This window comes from Artemia sp. Qi Xiang Cuo, chromosome 12 (assembly GCF_049724085.1).
Source record: "Artemia sp. Qi Xiang Cuo chromosome 12, ASM4972408v1, whole genome shotgun sequence".
Classification (NCBI taxonomy): domain Eukaryota; kingdom Metazoa; phylum Arthropoda; class Branchiopoda; order Anostraca; family Artemiidae; genus Artemia; species Artemia sp. Qi Xiang Cuo.
Window position 1 is genome coordinate 39949247 of NC_142805.1, and position 23899 is coordinate 39973145.

The following is a 23899-nucleotide window of genomic DNA, read 5'->3' on the forward strand; positions in this document are numbered from 1 at the left end:
TATCCCTTCGCATCTGACTAGATTGGTTAATTCCGGCAGCTCCTTTCTGTGTAATAATCGTGTAATGTGAGTCGTCTTAGACATTTCTTTTGCAGTTTATGCAGTTCTCCAACTGATTATAAATCTCGCTATAAAAAAAAAAAAGAGTTATTAAGCAAAACATATCTGATCGAAATTTTAATATATTTCTTTTGTTCAGCATTGTTGAAAGGTCAAGAAATAATTTCTCTAGGGATGTCAAAGTCCCCAAAGTCTTCAAGACAACGGCTATAGGCAAGGCAATTACTTCATTGTTGCACATGGATACGTTATTGAGAGGGCTATGTTTGTTTGAACTTTACTTTCCAAGAAGACGAGGGATATTCAAATGAGCCTTACAGAGAATGTTGAGGAAAGTGTTGAACTAAATGAAAACACGTTATGTTTACACAGATTGTCGAAAGGGTGAAACACAGGAATAAGTAAGTATATTAATTGGGAAAATTCAGGGAATGATAAGGGATATGATCAAAAGACAATATTTGCATGCTACCAATACTACTTGAGCTACTACTATCATACTTCTCCATTTACAATACTGAGGGAAAGTTGAACTAAATCCAAAGACGCTGTGTGCATGCACAGCGTCAAACTAGCCTAGCTCAAGAATTAATTGGGGTATTAAGTTGGAACTTTCAGAGAATGCTTAAAGGGGAAATATCGTCTCATCAAAAGGCAATATGCGCACACTACTGCTAACGCTACTGTTAGTGCAACATTTACTACTACTACTTCTATTGCAACTACTTTTAAAGTTAACCTGTCGTGATGATGAGGTCACCTGTTGGTACAAGGTGTATTTCAGGGGACGATTGTCTTCTCAATAGATGTCGCTGTAAAACAAAAAAAAAAACAAAAAACTTCAACTGACATGAAACATCAAAGAATTTGACGCAAAGCAGTAAAGTACAATAATTTATCCTTTAAACTTTTAAAGTATTCAGTTCCGAACCACCATTATAAAAACCGACTTCTTACCTGCGCTAATCATTCATCAGAACACTAGCAGATTCACCGGAAAGTATTACTCGACTGTTAGATGGCGGAATTTCGAATAAAATTTTTTCTCGGGGTAGATGGCGAATTTAAATAAAGGTTATGACTGTCACTGACCGGAACTAGTTTTCTACTCGACTTTCTGGCATTACTTGAGGTCTTCGTCTAATTGATTTCTCAGTCAAATCTTGGGAATAAACTTTGAAATCTTTAAAACACTGAGTGATGAATGTGACGATTTTTATTTTTATTGCATTATGTAGCCTTCGAAGTGTCTTATACTAGTGCCTAGTTCAGGTATTTTTACGAACAACCGATCATTTGTTGAATAACAAGTGCCGATTGATTGTCTTTACAAAAATTACCGCAACGCATATTGATGATAGTGAAACTTTTTTGTTTTGCACCAGACACCCAATCGGACTTCATTTTCTGTCTCAGCTTGTCATTCTGCATCAGAATCATACTTCATTTCAAGAAAAACGGTCGGATACTAAAATTATATTTTTTTCCGGAAAACGTAAAAAAAATCGCATTAAAAGCCAAAAAACCGTTATTTTGCGTCGACTCAGAATATGCAAAAATGGATATGTTGTTCAGTTTTTTTTTCTCTACAAGATGGTGTAAGAATCATTTCTGTTGCAATTTGTTTCGGGTCAAACCTCCATTTGCCTGTACTATATACCTAAAACTCTGCTTAGTGCAGTAGACTCCTATTCCGAAGGTCGTAGGTTCGGGGTTTTAGTAAGTTGAAATTTTCCTCGGAGTATTTTTTTTTATAGTCAAGTTTTTCTAATATTTTTTTGTATGAATGACGTCACAAGTACTTGGAATAGTTAAAACAAAATTTTGTTGAAAATGAATGTCTGCGCTTAATATTTTAGGAAAACATTAGAGTTCTTAAAAAACGTCTTTTCTAACGTCTAAAACGTCTTTCTTTTCACCAAGAGAATGTCGGTTCCCTGTTATTAATAACACTACAAGAGACCCCTTATACTTAAATAGACTACGAATTTAATAGCTGTTGGGAAAGTAATAAATACCTCATTTTGTTTTAGTATAAAGCCGAACTGATTTTTTTTTAACCAAATTGTAGAAATTAAGACGAAAGAAAACTTTAAGATGTCCTTCTCCTTTAAGAAGTAAAGAACTTCCTTCCCATTACAGACTTATAGATCATCTAGAGTTGAAGGCAAGCTCAAGTAATGAAGTTAAGAAGTTTTTACAGAGGCGCCGCTATTTATGGAAGAAGCTGTGTCAGGTGTTCTGTAAAATTTATGGAACACCAGACAAAACGCAGATTTTTACAACCCCCCCCCCCCCGTCTACCCCTAAAAATATTCAAATTCTTTAATCCCCTTGTGATGGAACTAAAAAGATAAATCTGGGTGAGCGGTCATAAGAATTTTATGTATTTGATTTAGAGATTAGCCAGTGTTTGACCGACTTACAGAAAAGCTAATGCCAATATTAGCTTTATTTTCCAAATCCAGATCTAGTTTCCATTTCTTCGGGAGGGCTATTTGCAGATGACTTTCGACTCCAGAGGCAACATAGCTCTTCACGAATGGAAGATCCATTCGGAGCTGTCCAATATTGTCGAGAGTAAGTCTGAAATATAAAATAGAAAAAAAATTACTCTAGAGTTGTAACGTGGTAATACAATAAGGTATTTTTTGATTGTAAGATTTATTGGCTTGATATCACTAAGAAGAAAACTACTTAACATGATGATTATTAGACTAAGAGATGACATATATAAATTTTTAAGAGTGTGAACAGTTAGGTATTGGGAAGGGAAGAGGATATTGCGACCAAATTGTCAGTCTTGGAAGATTAATAAATGAGAAGGACCTGAACCACCAGACCTCTTTTGTCCTCAGTCTTATTTATTCTGAACAACTATATAATTCAGCTGTTAGAAAAGCCGTAGTTAAAATCCTACTCTTGCATGATACATCAGATATTTACATTAAAGTAATTAGAGATAATTTTTCATTCCTTGACAGATTCATAGTTCTTAAGAATGGCATAAAGTCCAGAATAAGTGAAAGCTTCGAATCGACAACAAAAACTGGCAAAGAGCAGTCCCTAGAATCTAGACAAGGCAACCCTTCTATATAGATCAAACTTCTTGTTCTTAATCTGAATCCGTTGGATTGGGTTTCTATCAAATAATGCCGGGGATTACTGCAGGAGTTCAGGCTGAAGTATTTTTTTAGTATGTCGGTTGTTGACCCTGTATATTTACGAAAATTCAGCTGAACTATTTTAACTGCTTCTATTTTAACTGTTGGGCAATAGTACGTTTCACCTTTTGGGTAAGATTCAAACAGCTTCTCATGCTGTTTACCTTGATCTTCAAGAAAGCGCTAGAATTGCCTCTTAGATAATTCTTTACTGCACCCAATCCTATTTTCTCTGCTGAGACAGTCCGTCCGATATTACTGTATCAACAGTTTCAAAAGTGATATCATTCACCAACGCCGGTTCATCATACTTAAAAGGATGTATGTGATCTTCAAAAACACGAACTGACTTGTCTACGAGGCTGCTTGACCTATGATGGCTTTGCAAAATAGTGGGGTCAGACTCGGTCACCCCATACAGTATTGCCATTGACTGAAAGGAAGAGGATACTCTCGAGCAACATGGCAACGTCAGTGTCTACTTGGCAACTGCTGCTTTGCTTAGAGTTACACCTCTTAATCTGCTTTTTGCTTTGCTTCCAGATTTATCGATGGTTATAGCGCATGATCTGGTGCGATACAATTCATTGAGCCAGGCGTCCTTTTAATGTTGAAGAAACCTTCTTTAAATATTTCCATCAATATCTGAGAAGCAGAAGCCATACTTCCCACAAATTTCCTAATTAAGAAAAGAAATAGCCTAAGACTGAAGTAGAGGGTTCTGAACCTGATAATTGTTGCTTTCAATGAGATGTAGAAGTAATCATACTTCTTTCTCCCGAATTAAATAAAAAAAAATAAGGTATTTCATCTAACCTAAACGGCTTAGTATTCTTAAATGTTGATTTTGAAACATAGTTCAGAACTCTGAACTCCCAAAACCTCTGAAAATATCTTCATTTCCCTAAGATTTTTATCCGGGACATTAAAACCATTTGTATAGTCTAAGTCCGGGAAAGCTTACGTTCCCATTGGAAACAGTGATCTCCCATAGCTTTTGTCGAGTTCCTTAGAGCAAAGTCAATCAAACAATAAATCTGACTAGGGATAGGATAAACTCTGAATTACCGAAACCTCTCAAAACATCTTCATCTCACAAAGATATTTATCTGGGACACTAAAATCATTTCTATGGTCTAAATCCGGGAGAAGCTTACCTTCCCATTCAAAACAGTATCTCCCATAGCTTTCGTCGAGTTTCTTAGAGCAGAGTCCATCAAACAATAAATATAACTAGGGATAGGATAAAACCCTGCTTTACTCCTGGCTCCATACTGACCCAACTTTAAATAAGAAGATTGATGAGTAGGATTTTGAGTAAGCTACCAGAAAATCTATGCACAACCGCATGTGATTTCTGAACGGTATGATATGGTTTGTGGAATCAAGGACCCAACTGAATCACCAGTGTGCTTAAAAGACATTAATGGTTGCAATAAAAGAAGGAATGAGCAAAGTTTGAAGGTCAGTACGACACACAGTGAAAGCATCAAACTTGGTGATTCCTGGCAATCAATTCTCAGAAGTTCTTTGGAAAAAATATAACTTAAGGTCTTCTATTTATGAGTTTTGGTGCAATTTTGTTAGCTACTAACGGAAGGTTTCCCTGATCGTCAACGTGTTGGGATATTGCCCTGAGAAGGTTACATGGAGCCTTTTCCTCTTCTTAGTCTTGAGCTTGGAAGCACACAAGAAGAAGCAGATATTCGTATTGCAGTCCATGTTGCTTCTAGTTTTAGAAATGGAAGTTCTAGTTAGTGAAATGGCAGAATTGACGAGGAAAGTCAAGATTAACCTCGTAAATATATCGAATTACTTAGAGGAAGTGATATGAAAAGCAACAATGAAAGACAAGAGGTGACGAGAAAGAACTTTGTTGACAGTATTGGACTTCTGCACTGCCTTACTGGTACTGACACGACGAGCCTTATATGTTCTGTGGTTAAGACGACATTCGTTAAAGTGGCTTTAAAGTATAATCTTATTGGTGAAATGAAGGAATTGACTAGAAAAGTCAAGATTGACCTCGTAAATATATCGAATTACGTAGAGGAAGTGATACAAAAAGCAACAATAAAAGACAAGAGTTACAGGTGACAAGAAAAGTAACAATAGCAGCCGATGGAAAGAATCCTACTGACTTATAACTCTCTAAACGACTTGCCGAGTGCACATATTCCATAAGAATAAATCGTTGAGAAACCTTCCGCCCACTGAAAGCAGCTTTAGATACCACATCTTTAGAGTTGTATATCATTGGGGAATCATTTTCCAGGCTACGGAAAGTGAACCAATAGTTTTATACTCTTTAAATTTCGGATGGGTATTCAGTTACGCTTTTGGGGCTATTCTTCTCACAAACGCACTGCCCAATTAGCTAATTTCTGTAAGCCATATCGCCGTTTACTGCAAATGTAAAAATATTTGCATTGGAAAGTGTTCTTGAGTGGGAATCCGCAAGTGTGACTTGCTTTGTATGTTTGCTGGGAAATTTGACCTTTCTGAAAGCGACGATGAGACGATGATCTAACAGTAACTTCAAAGTATTGCTCCAATTTTCTTCAATTGGGTGACAGAGCTGATAGACAATTCCAACTATCTTTATTCTATGCCTATCTACCTTAGTTCTTCTCTAGGATGGATGATAGACTATCTATCAACAAGTGAAATGAATCATTTTTATACAATTCTGAAAAATTTATGCCAGCTCCTCTCACAAAGACTATCTGTATCGGCTTTATTCTAACTAGCCATGGCTTGACTCTAAATTCTTCCATTAAGTTGATCAAATTCAAAAATCAACGGAATTGTCAACCTGAATTATCCTTATTCTATGTTTATCTACCTTAGTTTTGTCCTAGGATTAATGATAGACAATCTATCAGTAAGTGAAATGAATCATTTTTAAATAACTCTGAAAAATTATTTCAGATTTCCCTCTTACAAAGAATACCTGTTTTGGCTTTATTCTACCTAGCCATGGCTTAGTTCTCAAGTTTCCCACCAAGTTGATCAAATTCAAGCTTTATGATTCAACTGAAATCTGATATCAAAGATACTATAGCATATCATATAACAAGAGAAGAGATACCATTGACCTTTGAGTATGCTACTAGTATACCTAATTAACAGCATTGCTGAACCTCCAAATAGCCTGTGTACACTCTATGATGTGTTTGAAGAAGAGGATAGATGTATTGTTGACTTCGCTCAGGAACTGTGATTTCAAATATATATTTTTTACTTTCTACTCTATTTTATTTTTACCCTTGACCAACACTGTTCCTGTTCAGTTGCTGATGTTCATTTGTGGGTTATTAATAATTAAACATTATAACTATTATAGACGATTTCTCAATAAACTAATTAAAATTTTTTTTTTTTTTAATCACTAAATTGGTTACATTTTTGTTCAGTTAGGTTGAGCTGCAGCTGAAAGGATCGAAATGTAATAGGTTGCAAGTGAAATTCGCTGGATGATACTAGTTAATATTTCAGTTAATTTTTAAGAATTAAGCACCCCTCGGAGGTACCTACAAGAAGTCACTGGAAGCTTCAGTATAAACGGAGGCTTTGTGCAAGCCTGAGCCCATCTTGGTCACAACACGGTTTTCAGCACTTGGTGATGCTCTTCTATCAACAAGAGTCGAAATCCTGCACAGACAGTCCCAAGCCTATTACCTCCGATGCATTATATATTCATGCCTACAAATATTATGCTACTATGGGGAGGCAATCCATAGTAGATAAATTATCTAGAAAGAGGTTTTTCAGCCCCAAAACACCCGTCAAAACAAACCAAGCCCAGTAGGGTTGCTTCCCGAATGCCCACCCCCGGAGCGTCCCGTGTCACTGCAGCCACGAAGGAGCGCCCACCGCACCGAGTGCCCACTATGTGGAGCGTCCACTCATCACAGGCTGTCACGGAGCGTCCACGATTTTAGCGTCCCCATACGGAGCGTCCACAGTCGGAGCGTCCACATTTTTTTTTACGAAATACTTTCAACCATAGCTAAGGGAACTTAGTAAAGATTCGACATAGGTCTCAGTGTTTCCGCTTCTACTTATTTTGGTAGTAGAATACTTATTTTCGGACTATTCTACTTCCAAACAATAAATCTACTTACTTTCGACTTATTTTTGGAGGTTTAAGTTTTTGTGTCTTACGGAATGGAAGGGTGCAATTGTTTTTAGCAGCGGCATCTTTGTCAAGAGCGGCGAAAAGGAAACTCGGATAACTAGGAAATGCCGTGCTCAATTTCGATTCTGGTTGACTATGAACAGCTAATTTGCGGATATGTAGATCAGTTTGAATGAATGAATTAGTTTAAAGTCGTAAGGCCATCCATATATAACCCATGTATTATTTGCCCAGTTCGCCGGTTTATTGCAGTCGCAACTAGTCAGTGTTCGTAAAATATTCTCCAATAATGTTAGGTTATGTGCTAGTTCAAATAAGAATGGCTAAGGCTGGCCAAGCTGATCCTTCTATGAATTTAATCAATGAAGGTAAGTATCTTTTTATGTTGTATCAAACAGTTCGTGGTAACGAACTGTAAGTAAGGAGCGACCCGGCTCAACAGTAACCGAAAATCTAAGGAACAAAAATCAAAAGAATCAGATTTTTATGCTGATTTCAAATATATCAATTTCATCAAATTTAGTTTAACAAATCAAGAGTTACAAGAAAAAATTCGCCTTATTTTCGAAAAAAGGGGCTGATCACACATGGAAAATGTTTTCCTACCTTTCTGCTAAGAACTTTGTGATGAGGTATAGTCTTAGGGCCATATTTGCCCTCAATCATGAATATCAAGAATTATTGTATGACTACACTACAAACAGGGCTCATCATACATACTTTTCCGCTAAAAACCTGTCGTTGAGAACAAAGGTGGGTCTGACGGGACTAGCACACGCTTTGTTCCTCAATTATACAGATCAATAATCGTTGCACGATTTCAATTTGAACAATTCGCAATATTCTCACGTTTTCACTTACAAGTTGGAGGGGGGAGGGACAACTCTCTCACTTTTATTCTCTATTCATAATGATTAAAAAATTTGCATTACTCTGACTCAAACAAGGTGGAACATTCGAGTTCTAATAAAAGGTTGGGATAGCAGGGTACGGGTGGCTTTGAGGGGGGGGGGGTAAGGGTCCATTTTTTGTCTCCGTTTACAAGGATGTACAAAAATAGAATAATAAACAAAAGACAAAACTAACGAGGATAAGTTAGAAGTATAGTAGGTCCCAAAACCCATTTACTTCAGCAAGATTCGGAGATCCTCGCTCAGTTCCACTTCTAACAAGGTAAAATATGCCCAATTTTCATCTAAGAAGGTATTTTTAGTTGTATTTTAGAGAGATTGGGCTCACTTTGCTCCTCCAATCCTGCAGAATAAAAACTAGTAGGCTACGTGATTCTGCTTCAAACAAGATGCAGCATAACTACCTTTCTAGACTAGACTTAGAGATGCTTTAGATAAAATTTTAAGAGATGAACAGTGCAGTTTTAGGAAGAGGCAAGGATGCGTCGACCAAATTTCCACTTTTACGTTAGTAGTTTAGAAGTACCTGAATTTTCAGAGCCCTTTGGTCCTCAGTTTTATATGTTTTCCAGAAGAATTTTCTTCTGATATTTTTGGGCATCCGTTTGACTAACCGTATGTCAAACAGGAAATTTTGGGGAAAACCTGGTACTATCCCACTTTTTGGGGCTGTAATGTCAGAACAGTTGAGATGGCTATGATATTTTGTTGCGACTGAATGATAGCAGGTTGCCAAATATCGTTCTTTTCTGCCATCCATTTAGGGCTAAATGAAAAGCAGGTCACCCAGAATGAGGTGGAAAGAGATCCTAAAACGAATTAAGAGGAAACTGGAACTCATTAGGAGGGTTTAAATGGTCAAGCTTTGAATAGATTGGGTGGAGAAGAAGCGTGCGTAGCTGTGTTGACCTCAAGTTGTTTCGTGCTACTGTGAGCTGTTAGTAGTAGCAGTAGAAATTTGAAAAAGATTTGACTCTAAACAGATTCGAGGAAAGAATGGGGGGGGCATTTACAAAGGAGTGTAGATCTCAAATACTGTTTTTACTGATTTTTTTTCAATAGGGGAACTTACCCCCTTGCCCCTTCGTGGAATCCTCCGTATTCTGCAAGAACACTTGAAAAAATTACTCAACTTTTCGAATGTGTTGGAGTAACTACCGAGCAATTATAAAAGAGCCATGGAAGTCATTTTAAAAACCCGGTCACCTTAGGCTTATCATAGGCAGCGCGCTAGCGCTGCCTAAGTAAAGTACGATGTGAGCACAATGTGTGTGTGTTTTTTCAACCCGGGCACTTCGTATCGAAGGAGTTGTCATAGAAATTTTGAAAAGGGCTCATTTGATTGGAAATTGGAGTGGCTAGTGCCCTTTTTAATAGTCGAAAGTGATTGGAGGGCAACTACCCCCCCCCCCTCACACCAATCATTCCCTCAAACACATCCAATCAAAATTTTTAGATAGCCATTTTGTTCAGCGTAGTTGATTTCCAAATAGAAATTATGTTTTTGAGGAGGACACTCCCCCACAACCCTCGGGGCAAGGGTTTTAAGTTATGTCCTGAGGGCAAATAAGAACAATGTTGGCACAATGTATTATTTATTAATTTTTACCTTTAGAGCAGGGCACTTCATATGGAATGGGTCCTCGTTGAAACTTCAAAACAGGGTCATTCGATTGGAAATTGAGAGTTTTAATGCCCATTTTCATAGTCGATAGTGATTGGAGGGCAATAAGCCTTCCCCCCCCCACGCTCATCATTCCCCCAAAAACATCCAATCAAAATTTTTGAAATAGCCATTTTGTTCAGCGTATTCGATTTCCAGATAGGGAATATTTTTTGAGGAGGACACTCCCCAAAACACCCAGGGCAAGGGGTTTTAAGTTATGCCTTGGGGGCATATACGGTTTTCATAGAAGGCGTTGTCGTAAAAACTTCAAAAAAGGCTCATTCGAGCGGAAATTCGAAGGGCTAGTACCCTTTTTAATAGTCGAAAGTGATTGGAGGGCAACTAGCCCCCCCAAGCCCATCCTTCCCCCAAACACATCCAATCAAAATTTTGAGATAGCCATTTTGTTCAGCGTAGTTGATTTTCAGATAGAAAATATGTTTCTGAGGAGGACACTCCCCCACAACCCCCAGGGCAATGGTTTTAAAATATGCCCTGGGGGCATATAAGGTTTTTATAGAAGGTTTTGTCGTAAAATCTTCAAAAAAGGCTCATTCGATTGGAAATTCAAAGGGCTAGTGCCCTTTTTAATGGTCGAAAGTGATTGGAGGGCAACCAGCCTCCCCCCTCCCACGCCCATTATTTCCCCAAACACATCCAATAAAAATTTTGAGATAGCGATTTTGTTCAGCGTAATTGATTTCCAGATAGAAAACATGTTTTTGAGGACACTCCCCCACAACCCCCTGGGCAAGGGTTTTAAGTTATGCCCTGAGGGCATATAAGAACTATGTTGGCACAATGTACTATTTATTGATTTTATCCTTTAGAGCAGGGCACTTCATATGAAAGGGGTCGTCGTAGAAACTTCAAAAGGGACTCATTCATTTGGAAATTGAGAGTTCTAGTGCCCTTTATAATAGTCGAAAGTGATCGAAGGGCAACTAGCCCCCCCCCCCACGCCCGTCATTGTCCCAAACACATCCAATCAAAATTTTAAGATAGCCATTTTGTTCAGCGCGGTTGATTTCCCGATAGAAAATATGTTTATGAGGAGGACACTCCCCCACAACCCTCAAGGCAAGGGTTTTAAGTCATGCCCTGGGGGCATATAAGGTTTTTATAGAAGGCGTTGTCTTGGAAACTTCAACACAGGCTCATTTAATTGGAAATTCGAAGGGCTAGTACCCTTTTTAATAGTCGAAAGCAAATGGAGGTCAACTAGCCACCCCCCACGCCCACCATTCCCCCAGACACATCCGATCAAAATTTTGAGATAGCCATTTTTTTCAGCGTAGCTGATTTCCAGATAGAAAATATGTATTTTAGGAGGACACTCCCCCACAGCCCTAAGGGCAAGGGTTTTAAATTATGCCCTGGGGGCATATAAGGTTTTTAAATGCCTGGGGACATTTATGGTTTTTAAGGCTTTTCTTCTAGTGCCCTTTTTAATAGCCGAAAGTGATTGGAGGGCAACTAACCCCCCCCCCACGCCTATCATTCCTCAAAACAAATCCAATAAAAATTTGAAATAGCCATTTTGTTCAGCGTAGCTGATTTCCAGATAGAAAATATATTTTTGAGGTGGACACTCCCCCAAATCCCTCGGGGCAAGGATTATAAGTTATGCCCTAGGGGCATATAATGATTTTATTGAAATCTTTGTCGTAGAAACTTGAAAAAGGGCTCTCTCGCTTTGAAATTCAAAGTAGCAGTACCCTTTTTAATAGTAAAAAGTGATTGGATAGCAGCTAACCCCCCTCTAATGCCCACCTTTTCCCCAAACACATCCAATAACAATTATCAGATAGCCATCTTGTTCGATGTAGTTTAAAGTTTTGGAAATTAAGTCTTTAAGGATGACAACCCCTCCCCCCAGAGCCCTCAGGGCACGGGCTGTAAGTTATGCCCTGGGGCATATAAAGTTTTTATTGAAAGCGTTGTCGTAGAAACTTCAAACGGGCTTATTCAATTGGAAATTGAAAGGGCTAGTGTCTTTTTTAATAGTTGAAAGTGATTGAATAGTGAATAACATCTCTCTCATGCCCAGCATTTTCCAAAACACATACAATCAAAATTTTTAGATAGCCATTTTGTTCAACGTAGTTGAAAGTTTTGGAAATTAGGTCTTTAAGGATGATAACCCCCTCAGAGCCCTCAGTGCAAGGGTTGTAGGTTATGCCCTGGGGGCATATAAGGTTTATATGGAAAGTTGTTGTATAAATCACAAGCAGCAAGATCGTACTGCCTAAGTAAAGAACGGGGATACTCGAGAACGAGACAAGAAACGGAGACTAATTAAAGAGGAGGACGCTCCCCACATCCCTCCGGTCAATGGTGTTAAGTTATGCCCTGTGGGCATATAAGAACGATGTTGGCACAATGTATTATTTATTAATTTTTTCCTTTAGAGCAGGGGACTTTCTATCGAAGAAGTTGTCGTAGAAACTTCGAAAAGAGCCCATTCAATTGGAAATTGGAGTGGCTTGTGCCCTTTTTAATAGTCGAAAGTGATTAGAAGGCGACTAACAACCCTATCACGCCCACCAATTCCCCAAACACATCCAATAAAAATTTTGAGATAGCCATGTTGTTTAACGTAGTTGAAAGTTCTGGAAATTCGGTCTTAGAGGATTACAACCACCCTAATAGACCTTGGGGTAAGGGTTGTAATTTATGCCCTGGGGGCATATAATTTATTTATAGAAAGCGTTGTCGTTTCAAAAAGGGCTCATTCGATTGGAAATCGAAAGGCCTAGTGCCCTTTTTAATAGTCGAAAGTGATTGGAAGGCTTGACATTTTTATAGTAAAGATCGAAGTGGGTATAATGTATTATTTTTTGCTGTTGTTGTTGTTTAGATCAGGGCACTTCGTATCGAAGGAGTTGTCGTGACAACTTCGAAAAGGGTTCATTCGATTGAAAATAGAAAGGGTTGATGCCCTTTTTAATAGTCAAAAGAGATTTGAGGGCAACTAATCGCTCTTCCACTCCCACCCTCCCACGCCAATCCTTCCATTTCTGCTCTTCTAATTTAAGTATTTTCAGTATAATGCATTACATTTCAACCTTTCAATGACGCAACACACACACACACAAAACAAAGAAGAGAAAAAAACAATAATTAAAAAACCCAAACAAAAAGCGATTTTATGAGACCCCCCCCCCCAAACAAACAAAAAAAAGATGTAGAACAATCCAATAAATCAAACCAAATTCTAAATATATATTTGAAACCAAACCACAAAAAATATTCGACAAACTCAGTACCCCTCACAACAAATGTTTCCAACCCAGGCTAGTGTCAACCCCCCAAATAATAATAATAAAATTAACATAAATATATTTAAACATGAAAAATCAAGACATTAAAAAAATTCTTATGATGCTTTTGAAAGTACCAAACGAGTGACATTCTTGAGCTGACTCAGGTAGGCTATTCCAAACGATATGACAAGCAGTTAATGGATTAAAGTCAGACTTCACCGAGGGAGTAAATAAAATATTAATATTCTTTGAATTGCGAAGATGATGCGAAGACCTATCAGTGACGAAAGAAGGAGTAGTTGGAAGGGTTGTCGGAACATCACCATGATTTTGATGAGAAGTGAAAGACGCACATGAAAGAATGTAGAGAGACTGCAAATCAAGTAATAGGCTAGTTGGGTTAGTTTTACTACAATTTGTTTCCTGTATAAGCCTTCTTGCCTTATCATATAACTTAAAATGGTTTCAAAAAAGAAGAGAAAGTTGACATCCATATTGTAGCGCAATAAGAGACGTAGGACTGAACTAAGCAATTGAACAGAATTTTTAAAACTGATCCAGGAAAAATGTTTTTTAGCTTCCTCAAAATTCCAAGACTCCTTGAGATCTTCATATTAATTAGTCCAATATGATGCTTGAATGAAAGGTTTTCATCGAGAACAATGCCGAGAAATCGGACATATCGTTCCTTAGGTCTACTGAGAGAGCCCCTTGAAAGCTGGATATTAGATAACTCAGGGCACGCTAGAGAAATAGGGCAAAAAATTAAAAAACTTGACTTAGCAACATTTAGTGCAAGGCAATTTGCATAAAAAAAAGAACGACTTTCTTAAAAAGGTCAACTAATTTGGGAAGCATCTCAGACTCAGTTCCTACTACAGTACCAATGGTACTGTCATCAGCGAAAGCAGCGAGAGTGTCCACATTCTGCGAAAACGATGGGTTTTTTTTAGCATTGAAAGATTCAGGATGACATAGGAGAAAAATCTGAATTGAAGTGGAAAATTTTATATTATTTTAGGCAAATAGAATTGATCAATAACTTATTTCATTTTCATTGAGAAAATTCAGAATCGAAGTTGAACTTTTCTTTTCCGGGAAAATATTTGGAACAGAACTTTAAATTTTTTCATCTCTTTGAGAAAGGTCGGAATTGAATTTAAGAAAATTTAGAATTAAAATGAAACTTTTTATCTTCATGGAAAATAATCAAAATCATAGTATAGCTTTTCCTATCTTCTATGGAAAAATTTAGAACTGAACTTCAAATTTTTTATGTCATGGTGAACTTAAACTGATGTGGAAGCTTTTCATTTTCTCTGGAGAAATTAAAATTGAATTATGTTCTTTGGTAAAATTCAGAAGAGAACTTGAACTTTTCTATTTTCTATGGAAAATTTGGAACATTATTTTAAATTTTTTCATCTCTTTGAGAAAAATCTGAATTGAAGTGTGAAATTTTATAATATTTTTAGAAAATAGAAATGATCAATAACTTATTTCATTTTCATTGAGAAAATTCAGAATCGAAGTTGAACTCTTCTTCACTTCTTTGAGAAAATTTAAAATTGAAGTGAAACTTTTAATCTTCATAGGAAATAATCACAATCATAGTATAACTTTTCCTATCTTCTATGGAAAAATTTAGAACTGAACTTTAAATTTTTTATGTCATGGCCAACTTAAAACTGAAGTGGAAGCTTTTTATTTTCTCTGGAGAAATGAGAATTGAATTGTGTTCTTTGGTAAAATTCAGAAAAGAACTTGAATATTCACAATCAAAGTATAACTTTTCCAATCTTCTATGAAAAATTTGGAACAGAACTTTAAATTTTTTCATCTCTATGTGAAAAGTCGGAACTGAATTTAAGAAAATTTAGAATTAAAGTGAAACTTTTTATCGTCATGGAAAATAATCACAATCATAGTATAACTTTTCCTATCTTCTACGGAAACATTTAGAACAGAACTTTAAATTTTTTATGTCTTGGTGAAAGTAAAACTGAAGTGGAAGCTTTTTATTTTCTCTGGAGAAATTAGAATTGAATTGTATTCGTTGGTAAAATTCAGAAGATTAAATTTTTTCATCTCTTTGAGAAAGGTTGGAATTGAATTTTAAGAAAATTTAGAATTATAATGAAACTTTTTATCTTCATGGAAAATAATCACAACCATAGTATAACTTTTCCTATCTTCTATGGAAAAATTTAGAACTGAACTTTAAATTTTTTATGTCTTGGTGAACTTAAACTGATGTGGAAGCTTTTTATTTTCTCAGGAAAAATTAGAATTGAATTGTGTTCTTTGGTAAAATTCAGAAGAGAACTTGAATATTAACGATCAAAGTATAACTTTTCCAATCTTCTAAGAAAAATTTCGAACATAACTTAAAATTTTTTTCAACTCTATGTGAGAAGTTGGAACTGAATTTAAGAAAATTTAGATTTAAAGTGAAACTTTTTATCTTCATGGTAAATAATCACAATCATCGTAGAACTTTTCCTATCTTCTATGGAAAAATTTAGAAGTGAACTTTAAATTTTTTATGTCATGGCGAACTTAAAACTGAAGTGGAAGCTTTTTATTTTCTCTGGAGAAATTAGAATTGAATTGTGTTCTTTGGTAAAATTCAGAAGAGAACCTGAATATTCACGATCAAAGTATAACTTTTCCAATCATCTATGAAAAATATGGAACAGAACTTTAAATTTTTTCATCTCTATGTGAAAAGTCGGAACTGAATTTAAGAAAATTTAGAATTAAAGTGAAACTTTTTATCTTCATGAAAAATAATCACAATCATAGTATAACTTTTCCTATCTTCTACAGAAAAATTTTGAATTGAACTTTAAATTTTTTTATGTCTTGGTGAACTTAAAACTGAAGTGGAAGCCTTTTATTTTCTCTGGTGAAATTAGAATTGAAATGTATTCTATGGTAAAATTCAGAAGAGAACTTGAACTTTTCTATCTTCTAAGAAATATTTGGAACAGTATTTTAAATTTTTTCATCTCTTTGAGAAAAATCTGAACTGAAGTCGAAATTTTTTATATTATTTTGACGAAATAGAATTGATCAATAACTTATTTCATTTTCATTAAGAAAATCAGAATCAAATTTGAACTTTTCTTCTTCCTAGAAAATATTTGGAACAGAACTTTAAATTTTTCATCTCTTTGAAAAAGGTCGGAACTGAATTTAAGAAAATTTAGAATTAAAGTGAAACTTTTTATCTTAATGGAAAATAATTACAATCATAGTAAAACTTTTCCTATCTTCTTCGGAAAAATTTAGAACAGAACTTTAAATTTTTTATGTCTTGGTGAACTTAAAACTGACGTGGAAGCTTTTTATTTTCTCTGGAGAAATTAGAATTGAATTGTGCTCGTTGGTAAAATTCAGAAGAGAACTTGAAATTTTCTATCTTCTATAGAAAATTTGGAAGTATTTTAAATTTTTCATCTCTTCGAGAAAAACCTTAACTGAAGTGGAAAATTTTATGTTATTTTTGGAAAATAGAATTGATCAATAACTTATTTCATTTTCATTAAGAAAACTCAGAATCGAAGTTGAACTTTTCTTCTTCCGGGAAAAAATTTGGAACTGAACTTAAAATTTTTTTCATCTCTATGTGAAAAGTCGGAACTGAATTTAAGAAAATTTAGAATTAAAGTGAAACTTTTTATGTTCATAGAAAATAATCACTATCATAGTATAACTTTTCCTATCTTCTACAGAAAAATTTAGAACAGAACTTTAAATTTTTTATGTCTTGGTGAACTTAAAACTGAAGTGGAAGCTTTTTATTTTCTCTGGAGAAATTAGAATTGAATTATGTTCTTTGGTAAAATTCAGAAGAGAAGTTGAACTTTTCTATCTTCTATGAAAAATTTGGAATGTTATTTTAAATTTTGTCATCTCTTTGAGAAAAATCTGAACTGAAGTTGAAAATTTCTATATTATTTTCGGAAAATAGAATTGATCGATAGCTTATTTCATTTTTATTGAGAAAAGTCAGAATCGGAGTTGAACATTTCTTCTTCCTAGAAAATATATTGAACAGAACTTAAAATTTTTTCATCTCTTTGAGAAAGTTCGGAACTGAATTTAAGAAAATTTAGAATTAAAGTGAAACTTTTTATCTTCATAGAAAATACTCAAAATCAAAGTATAACTATTCCTATCTTCTAAGAAAAAATTTAGAGCTGAACTTTAAATTTTATATGTCTTGGTAAACTTAAAACTGAAGTGGAAGCTTTTTATTTTCTCTGGGGAAATTAGAATTGAATTGTGTTCTTTGGTAAAATTCAGATTAGAACTTGATCTTTTCTATCTTCTAAGAAAAATTTGGAAAAATATTTTTAATTTTTTCATCTGTTTGAGAAAAATCTGAATTGAAGTGGAAAATTTTATATTATTTTGGGAAAATAGAATTGATCAATAACTTATTTCATTTTCATTGAGAAAATACAGAATCAAAGTTGAACTTTTCTTCTTCCGGGGAAATATTTGGAACAGAACTTTAAATTTTTTCATCTCTTTGAGAATGGTCAGAACTGAATTTAAGAAAATTTAGAATTAAAGTGTAATTTTTTATCTTCATAGAAAATAATCACAATCATACTATAACTTTTCCTATCTTCTATGGAAAAATTTAGAAGTGAACTTTAAATTTTTTATGTCTTGGGACTTTTCTTGTTCCGAGAAAATATTTGGAATAGAACTTTAAATTTGACTCTTTGAGCAAGGTCGGAATTGAATTTAAGAAAATTTAGAATTAAATTGAAACTTTTTATCTTCATGGAAAATAATCACTATCATAGTATAACTTTTCCTATCTTCTACGGAAAAATTTAGAAGTGAACTTTAAATTTTTAATGTCTTGGTGAACTTAAAAGTGAAGAGTAAGCTTTTTATTTTCTCTGGTGAAATTAGAATTGAATTGTGTTCTTTGGTAAAATTCAGAAGAGAACTTGAACTTTTCTATCTTCAATGAAAAATTGAGCCTGCTAGTAGTATCATTATCTCTAAAATTATTTTTCTTACATCTCTGACCTTTTTAATAGATATTCTGAATGTTTGACGTTCTAGCATATCCTAAAAATAATGAACACTTAACAAAATAATGCATAAGATTTTTTTAATGTAATAAGGACATGTAGAATATTGATATAAAAATATGTTAAATACATTATTATACATTATTAGTACACTTGCACTTCACTTTCCGTCAATTCATCTTTATATTCATTGATGATATTGTCTGCTAATGTCCTTTTTATTCTGCCTGCGATTTCACTGTCTATTGTCACATTATTTTTAAATAGATAGCAGTTTTGGCACATTGACATGATATGATTTACGAAGTTGATGCAGCTGTATGCTTGTCTTCTTTTTCCTTTTGCTGTCATTCGAATGCTAACACCGGAAGAATTGCGATAAGATCTATCAACGGCTAACATGCTACCAGAACCATTAGCTAGAAGTTGTCCCTCTTCATCAACTATTATTTTTAAGTTGGCATTCTCTTTGACTACTAATTTCTCTGGTAATGTTACTCTCGCATATCCACCACTTGCATTATGGAAATTCTTGGGTACACCAAAGGAATTTAACTCCTCACTGTCATGACAACGTATGCATACATTGCCAATAAGATCTCCACTTGCACTCGTTTCATAGTTCAGGTATTTCACCTTGTCAGCGTTCAACACGACACTGATTTTTTCATGTGCACATACTTTCGTCGAATAATTCATCTTCACTTTTTACAGGTATGAATTTTGTGTTGATCCTTCCACTGCGTAAAAAATACTGATTTAATGCATGCAATAAACTCGATAGTGTCGATAACCTGTCATAGAGTACCAGTGGAAAAGCCGCGTCGTGTCCATGAACAAGCACAGAGTACGATTGGTAGAGCCGTAAGCATATTTCATGTTATTTTAAGATACGTAAAAAGTTAAAAAAATACCATGTTAAAAAATTCATGAAAGTATTTACGAATTGGGGAGGGGACTCTTTGAGGTTGGAAAATGGGTTTAGGAATGACATTATGAATGGACCTTGTACACAAAACACAAAATAACGCCATAAAAAAGTATTAAAAAAAATGGCGCGGGGGCCCTGGGGGGGCCCGGGGGCGGGGGTTGGGGGGACCCTTGGGGGAGGGTGTCCTTCTGTGTCTCAATGCACAAAAAATATTAAAAAATGGGGAGGGGAGGAGGGGGAGGGGAGGGGAGGAGGGGAGGGGGAGGGGGAGGAGGGGAGGGGGAGGAGGTGGTGGGAGGAGGAGGAGGGAGGAGGAGGAGGAGGAGGAGGAGGAGGAGGAGGAGGAGGAGGAGGAGGGGAGGGGAGGGGGGAGGGGAGGGGAGGGGAGGGGAGGAGGGGAGGGGAGGAGGATGGAGGAGATGGAGTGAGAGGGGCCCCTTTGGGGGCCGGGGGAGGGCCTTTGGGGCACAGGGAGGGCCTTTGGGGGTTCGGGGGGCAGTTGGGGGCCTGGGGGACATTTGGGGATCGGTGGAGGGCCTTTGGGACCCCGTTGGTCCTTTGGGAGCCCGATGGTCCTTTGGGGGGCCCGGGGGTGGCCTTTGGGGGTCTGGGGGCCCTTTGAGGACCAGAGGAGGGCCTTTGAGGGTCTGAGGAGGGCGTTTGGGGGGGCTGGGGCTCTTTGGGAGCTCGGGGGACCTTTGAGTACCGGGGGCTTCCTTCGGGGTTGGGGCGGGGGATCGGAACCCATTGGGTTGGGGTAGAGGACCTCACAACACTGTTCAAATGGAACTTGTGTATTATAACGACCACAGAGTTTCACCCTCAAATTCTCTTCTAAAACCTTTCCTAAAATCTTCTTTCAAAATGTCTCTAACTGTTTCGCCGAAATAATTCCCTAAAATGGATAAAACGGTTTCGCCCAAATAATCCCTAAACGTAATTTCAGCGTGTTCCTTTTGTTTGGCATCTCTGCGCTAACGCATTTCAAATTTCTAGGAAACCCTTTCCTACGTTAATCTCTTCATCTCATAAATTTTCCTAGCTAAACTATTAGGGTTTCGTTAGAATATCAATTTATCTCTCCGACTTAAAGCTCCGTGAAGCCGTATTTAAAAATAGAATTTCTATCTCTTTAGACTCCCGCATAATTCCAAGATAACAAGTGATGTCAATTATAATTCCTGACACTAAAGATCAATGAAGCCCTATTTAAAAATAGAATATTAATTTTTCTCTCTGACCTAAAGAACGTTTATCCATCAGACCTAAGATTAAAGAAGCCTTAATGTTTCTTAATTCTCCCCTTCGTCAATTATAATTCCTGACACTAAAGATCAATGAAGCCCTATTTAAAAATAGAATATTAATTTTTCTCTCTGACCTAAAGAACGTTTATCCCTCAGACCTAAGATTAAAGAAGCCTTAATGTTTCTTAATTCTCCCCTTCATGAATCAATAATTTCCCCTAGCGATTATGTAAATCAATTTCTCAGGTTAAGCTAACCAAACAACAATGAAGCCATGTTTGTTTCTTAATCCCCCCCCTTCGTGAATCAATAATTTCCCCTAGCGATTATGTAAATCCAAGTGAGAAAATTCCTGTTTTTTCATTCTCACTGAGAAAACCATATAACAGACATGAATTGCTGTTGACATCCATAAATGTGACAATGTTCCTGTTTTTCAAATTCTCACTGACAAAAACCATAAAACATCCATAATTTGATGTTGACATCCGAGAAAAACATCAAATAAATCGACCTTGGAAAAAGAGGTCATTGAGCGATTACGTAATCTTTCTCCCTAGGGACTCTATGACCATATTGTTTCATAATTCCACCCAGACGTGAATCAATAATTCCCCCATCGATTATGTAAATCATCCCTCATGCCATTACACGTGGCCAAACAACAACAACAGATCGATTGACCTTGACCCCCATTAGACTCGATCGATAATCCTTGAATAAATTATGTCCCGTCAGCATTAAACTAAATTGTAGATGGCAGCACGGTGTTCGTACGGGACCTCATGATAGGGTTCTACTAACTTTACTCAATGTTAACATATAGTATTGGTTATTGAGAAGTATACAGACTTTTTCAGAGGAGATTTTTTCTGGTAGGTGGGGGAAGGAGAGGGTCTGGGGCTATATGGAAGGATCTTTCCATGAAGGAAGTTTTCATGGGGGAAGGGAAATTGCCTTGAAGGGGGTGCAAGACTTGCCAGCATTATTTATTGGTTATTGGGAAGTATACAACCATTTTCAGGAAGGATTTTTTCTGGAAGGGGGGCTAGAGGAGGGGATTACCCTGGAGAATATGTCCATGGAGGATGTTTCTTTGGGGTAAGGGACATTTATATGAAGGGGGCGCCGGATTTCCAAGCATTATTTAAAGAACGATCAGCAATTAAATAAAAAAAAACAAGTTTTTTCAACTGAAATGTAAGAAGGAATATTAGAACTTAAAACGAACAGAAATTATAACGTATGTGAGGGGGTTCTCCCCCAAGTCAATACCTCGCTCTTTACGCTACAGTTTTTTTTAGTGCTTTCAAAAAAGCGATCTATTTTAATTAAACGGCCTTTGTGATTCAGGGCTTTGTGAATCAAAATTTTTTTAACTTTTAACGTAAAGAGCGTGGTATTGACTAAGGGGAGAACCCCTTCATATACGTAATAACATATACGTAATAAAAAAAACAATAAAAAAACAAGCGATACGGCTCAATAGTAGTCGAAACTTTTAAAAACGAAATTTTGATGTCAATAAATGTATCAAAAGAATGTGTTTATAATGCTGATCCTAAATATATAAATTTTATTAAGTTTAGTATTACTCATCAAAGGCTATGAGCCTGAGAAATTTACTCGATTTTTCAAAGAGGGGGGAAACATCCCCTAAAAGTGAAATAATTTTAATGAAAATCACACCGTCAGATTCAGCGTATCAGAAAACTCTATTACATAGGTTTCAAGCTCATATCTGCAAAAATCTGAAATTTTGTATTTTTTGCCAGAAGAAAAATATACGAATATAGAAGTTAGTTACGTAAGTTAATTTGTAAAGACATCCATTTAGCAAAAGAAAAGAAAAATTTTTATGCAAATAAAAGCTGCATTAACTAAAAAACGATCAGAAATTAAATAAAATAAAAACAAGTTTTTTAAACTGAAAGTAAGGAGCGACATTAAAACTTAAAACGAACAGAAATTATTCCGTATATGAAAGGGGCTGTCCCCTCCTCAACGCCTCGCTCTTTACGCTAAAGTTTGACTCTGTCTCACAACTTTATTTTTTAAAACAATAAAAACTTTAGCGTAAAGAGCGAGGCGTTGAGGAGGGGACAGCCCCTTTCATATACGGAATAATTTCTGTTCGTTTTAAGTTTTAATGTCGCTCCTTACTTTCAGTTTAAAAAACTTGTTTTTTTTATTTAATAGTTGAAGAAACCAGTTCTTTATTGTTCAGAGACTATAAAATATCCTTTTTCAAGCTAGGTGGTCACTGAATGAATGCTAGTGAAATACTGGCATTCATTGTAAATACAAAGAACTTACATATTCTTTGTACCTATTTTTATATTATTTTGTGATTTCTTTTAGCAAGTTTTAACTATATTTTCCCACTCTATTTCACCGGTTTCGTGTTCTTTTCTACTTTGTTTTAAATTACATTTCTTTTAACGATGTTCTTTCTTTCTTCTTTTTATTCGCTTTTTTGTCTTTTAAAATTGAACATACATTATAGTCCTGAACTAAGACGTTGGGGTATAACCTTGATTGTTGACAGTGTTGACTTATTTACTGATTTGTAGTTTGATGAAAAAAATAGATTTAGAATTTTACTTGAAATAGTTCTTTTTACCTAAAAATACAGCATGTCTCTTCTCAAAATGCTAAAGCAAGGTTAATCACCCAATAATAAAGAAAAAACTAGAGAAAGATGAACTATGGGGCTACTTTACTTCTCGGCTGATATTAAAATGATATTTTTTTCCAGGGAAGGGGGTATTTAGATTTACCAATGGACAAGATTAAAATGTACTATCTTTTGAACTGTAGTGGGTATAGACCTGGGCAGGGGAGGGGGTAGCTGCCCCCCAAGTTTTCCTGACATCTGACATTAAAGTCCTTTTATTCTATATTTTTAGACTCCTATGGTATTCTTTGACCCCCCCCCCAGATTATGTTGCCTAAAACTATTATTTCTTTAGAAATATTGTAAACTTTAAGTGGAATCTTGGAAATACATTTTTATTTTTCGTATTATTTGTTTACCAGGATTGAAATAAAACTAAAACTGCATAAAAAAAATTTTAGTCAAATTATTATTGCTTTGAAAAAAAGTAGCCTGGGACTGATAATTTAATTGAATTTGCTACATCATTTTCAAGTTTAATCGCTGAATCAACCAGTTTAGGGAAACCTCGATTGGAATCCCGGTGGCCTACTAGGGTTTTGTAATGCATCTTAAGGAGTTCTTAATAGCCTTGAGAAAAATTAACGGTACTTGTCTAAAATATAAAAGACACTCTAGAACCTGTATCGCGATTACCCGGTTTTCCATCTGTCTATACCAGACAATGCCAGACCTTCGGCTCGTTGAGAAACAACACTATAGCTTTTTTGAATTAAATATTTAGTTGTTTTTTTGGTTAGGTTAGGCTATTTTAGGCTACGCGCTCTGGGCGGCCC

At 35.8% G+C, this 23899-nt stretch overlaps 1 protein-coding gene across 1 annotated transcript in view; it reads right to left on the bottom strand.

Annotated features, from left to right (window-relative positions):
• Positions 1 to 23899, bottom strand: part of LOC148946104 (vitellogenin-like) — a 190815-nt gene that overhangs the window by 76588 nt on the left and 90328 nt on the right. The window contains exon 15 of the mRNA XM_089097610.1: positions 2487 to 2646. Within this exon, the coding sequence (XP_088953736.1) occupies positions 2487 to 2646 (160 nt within the window). The remainder of the gene's footprint in view (positions 1 to 2486; positions 2647 to 23899) is intronic.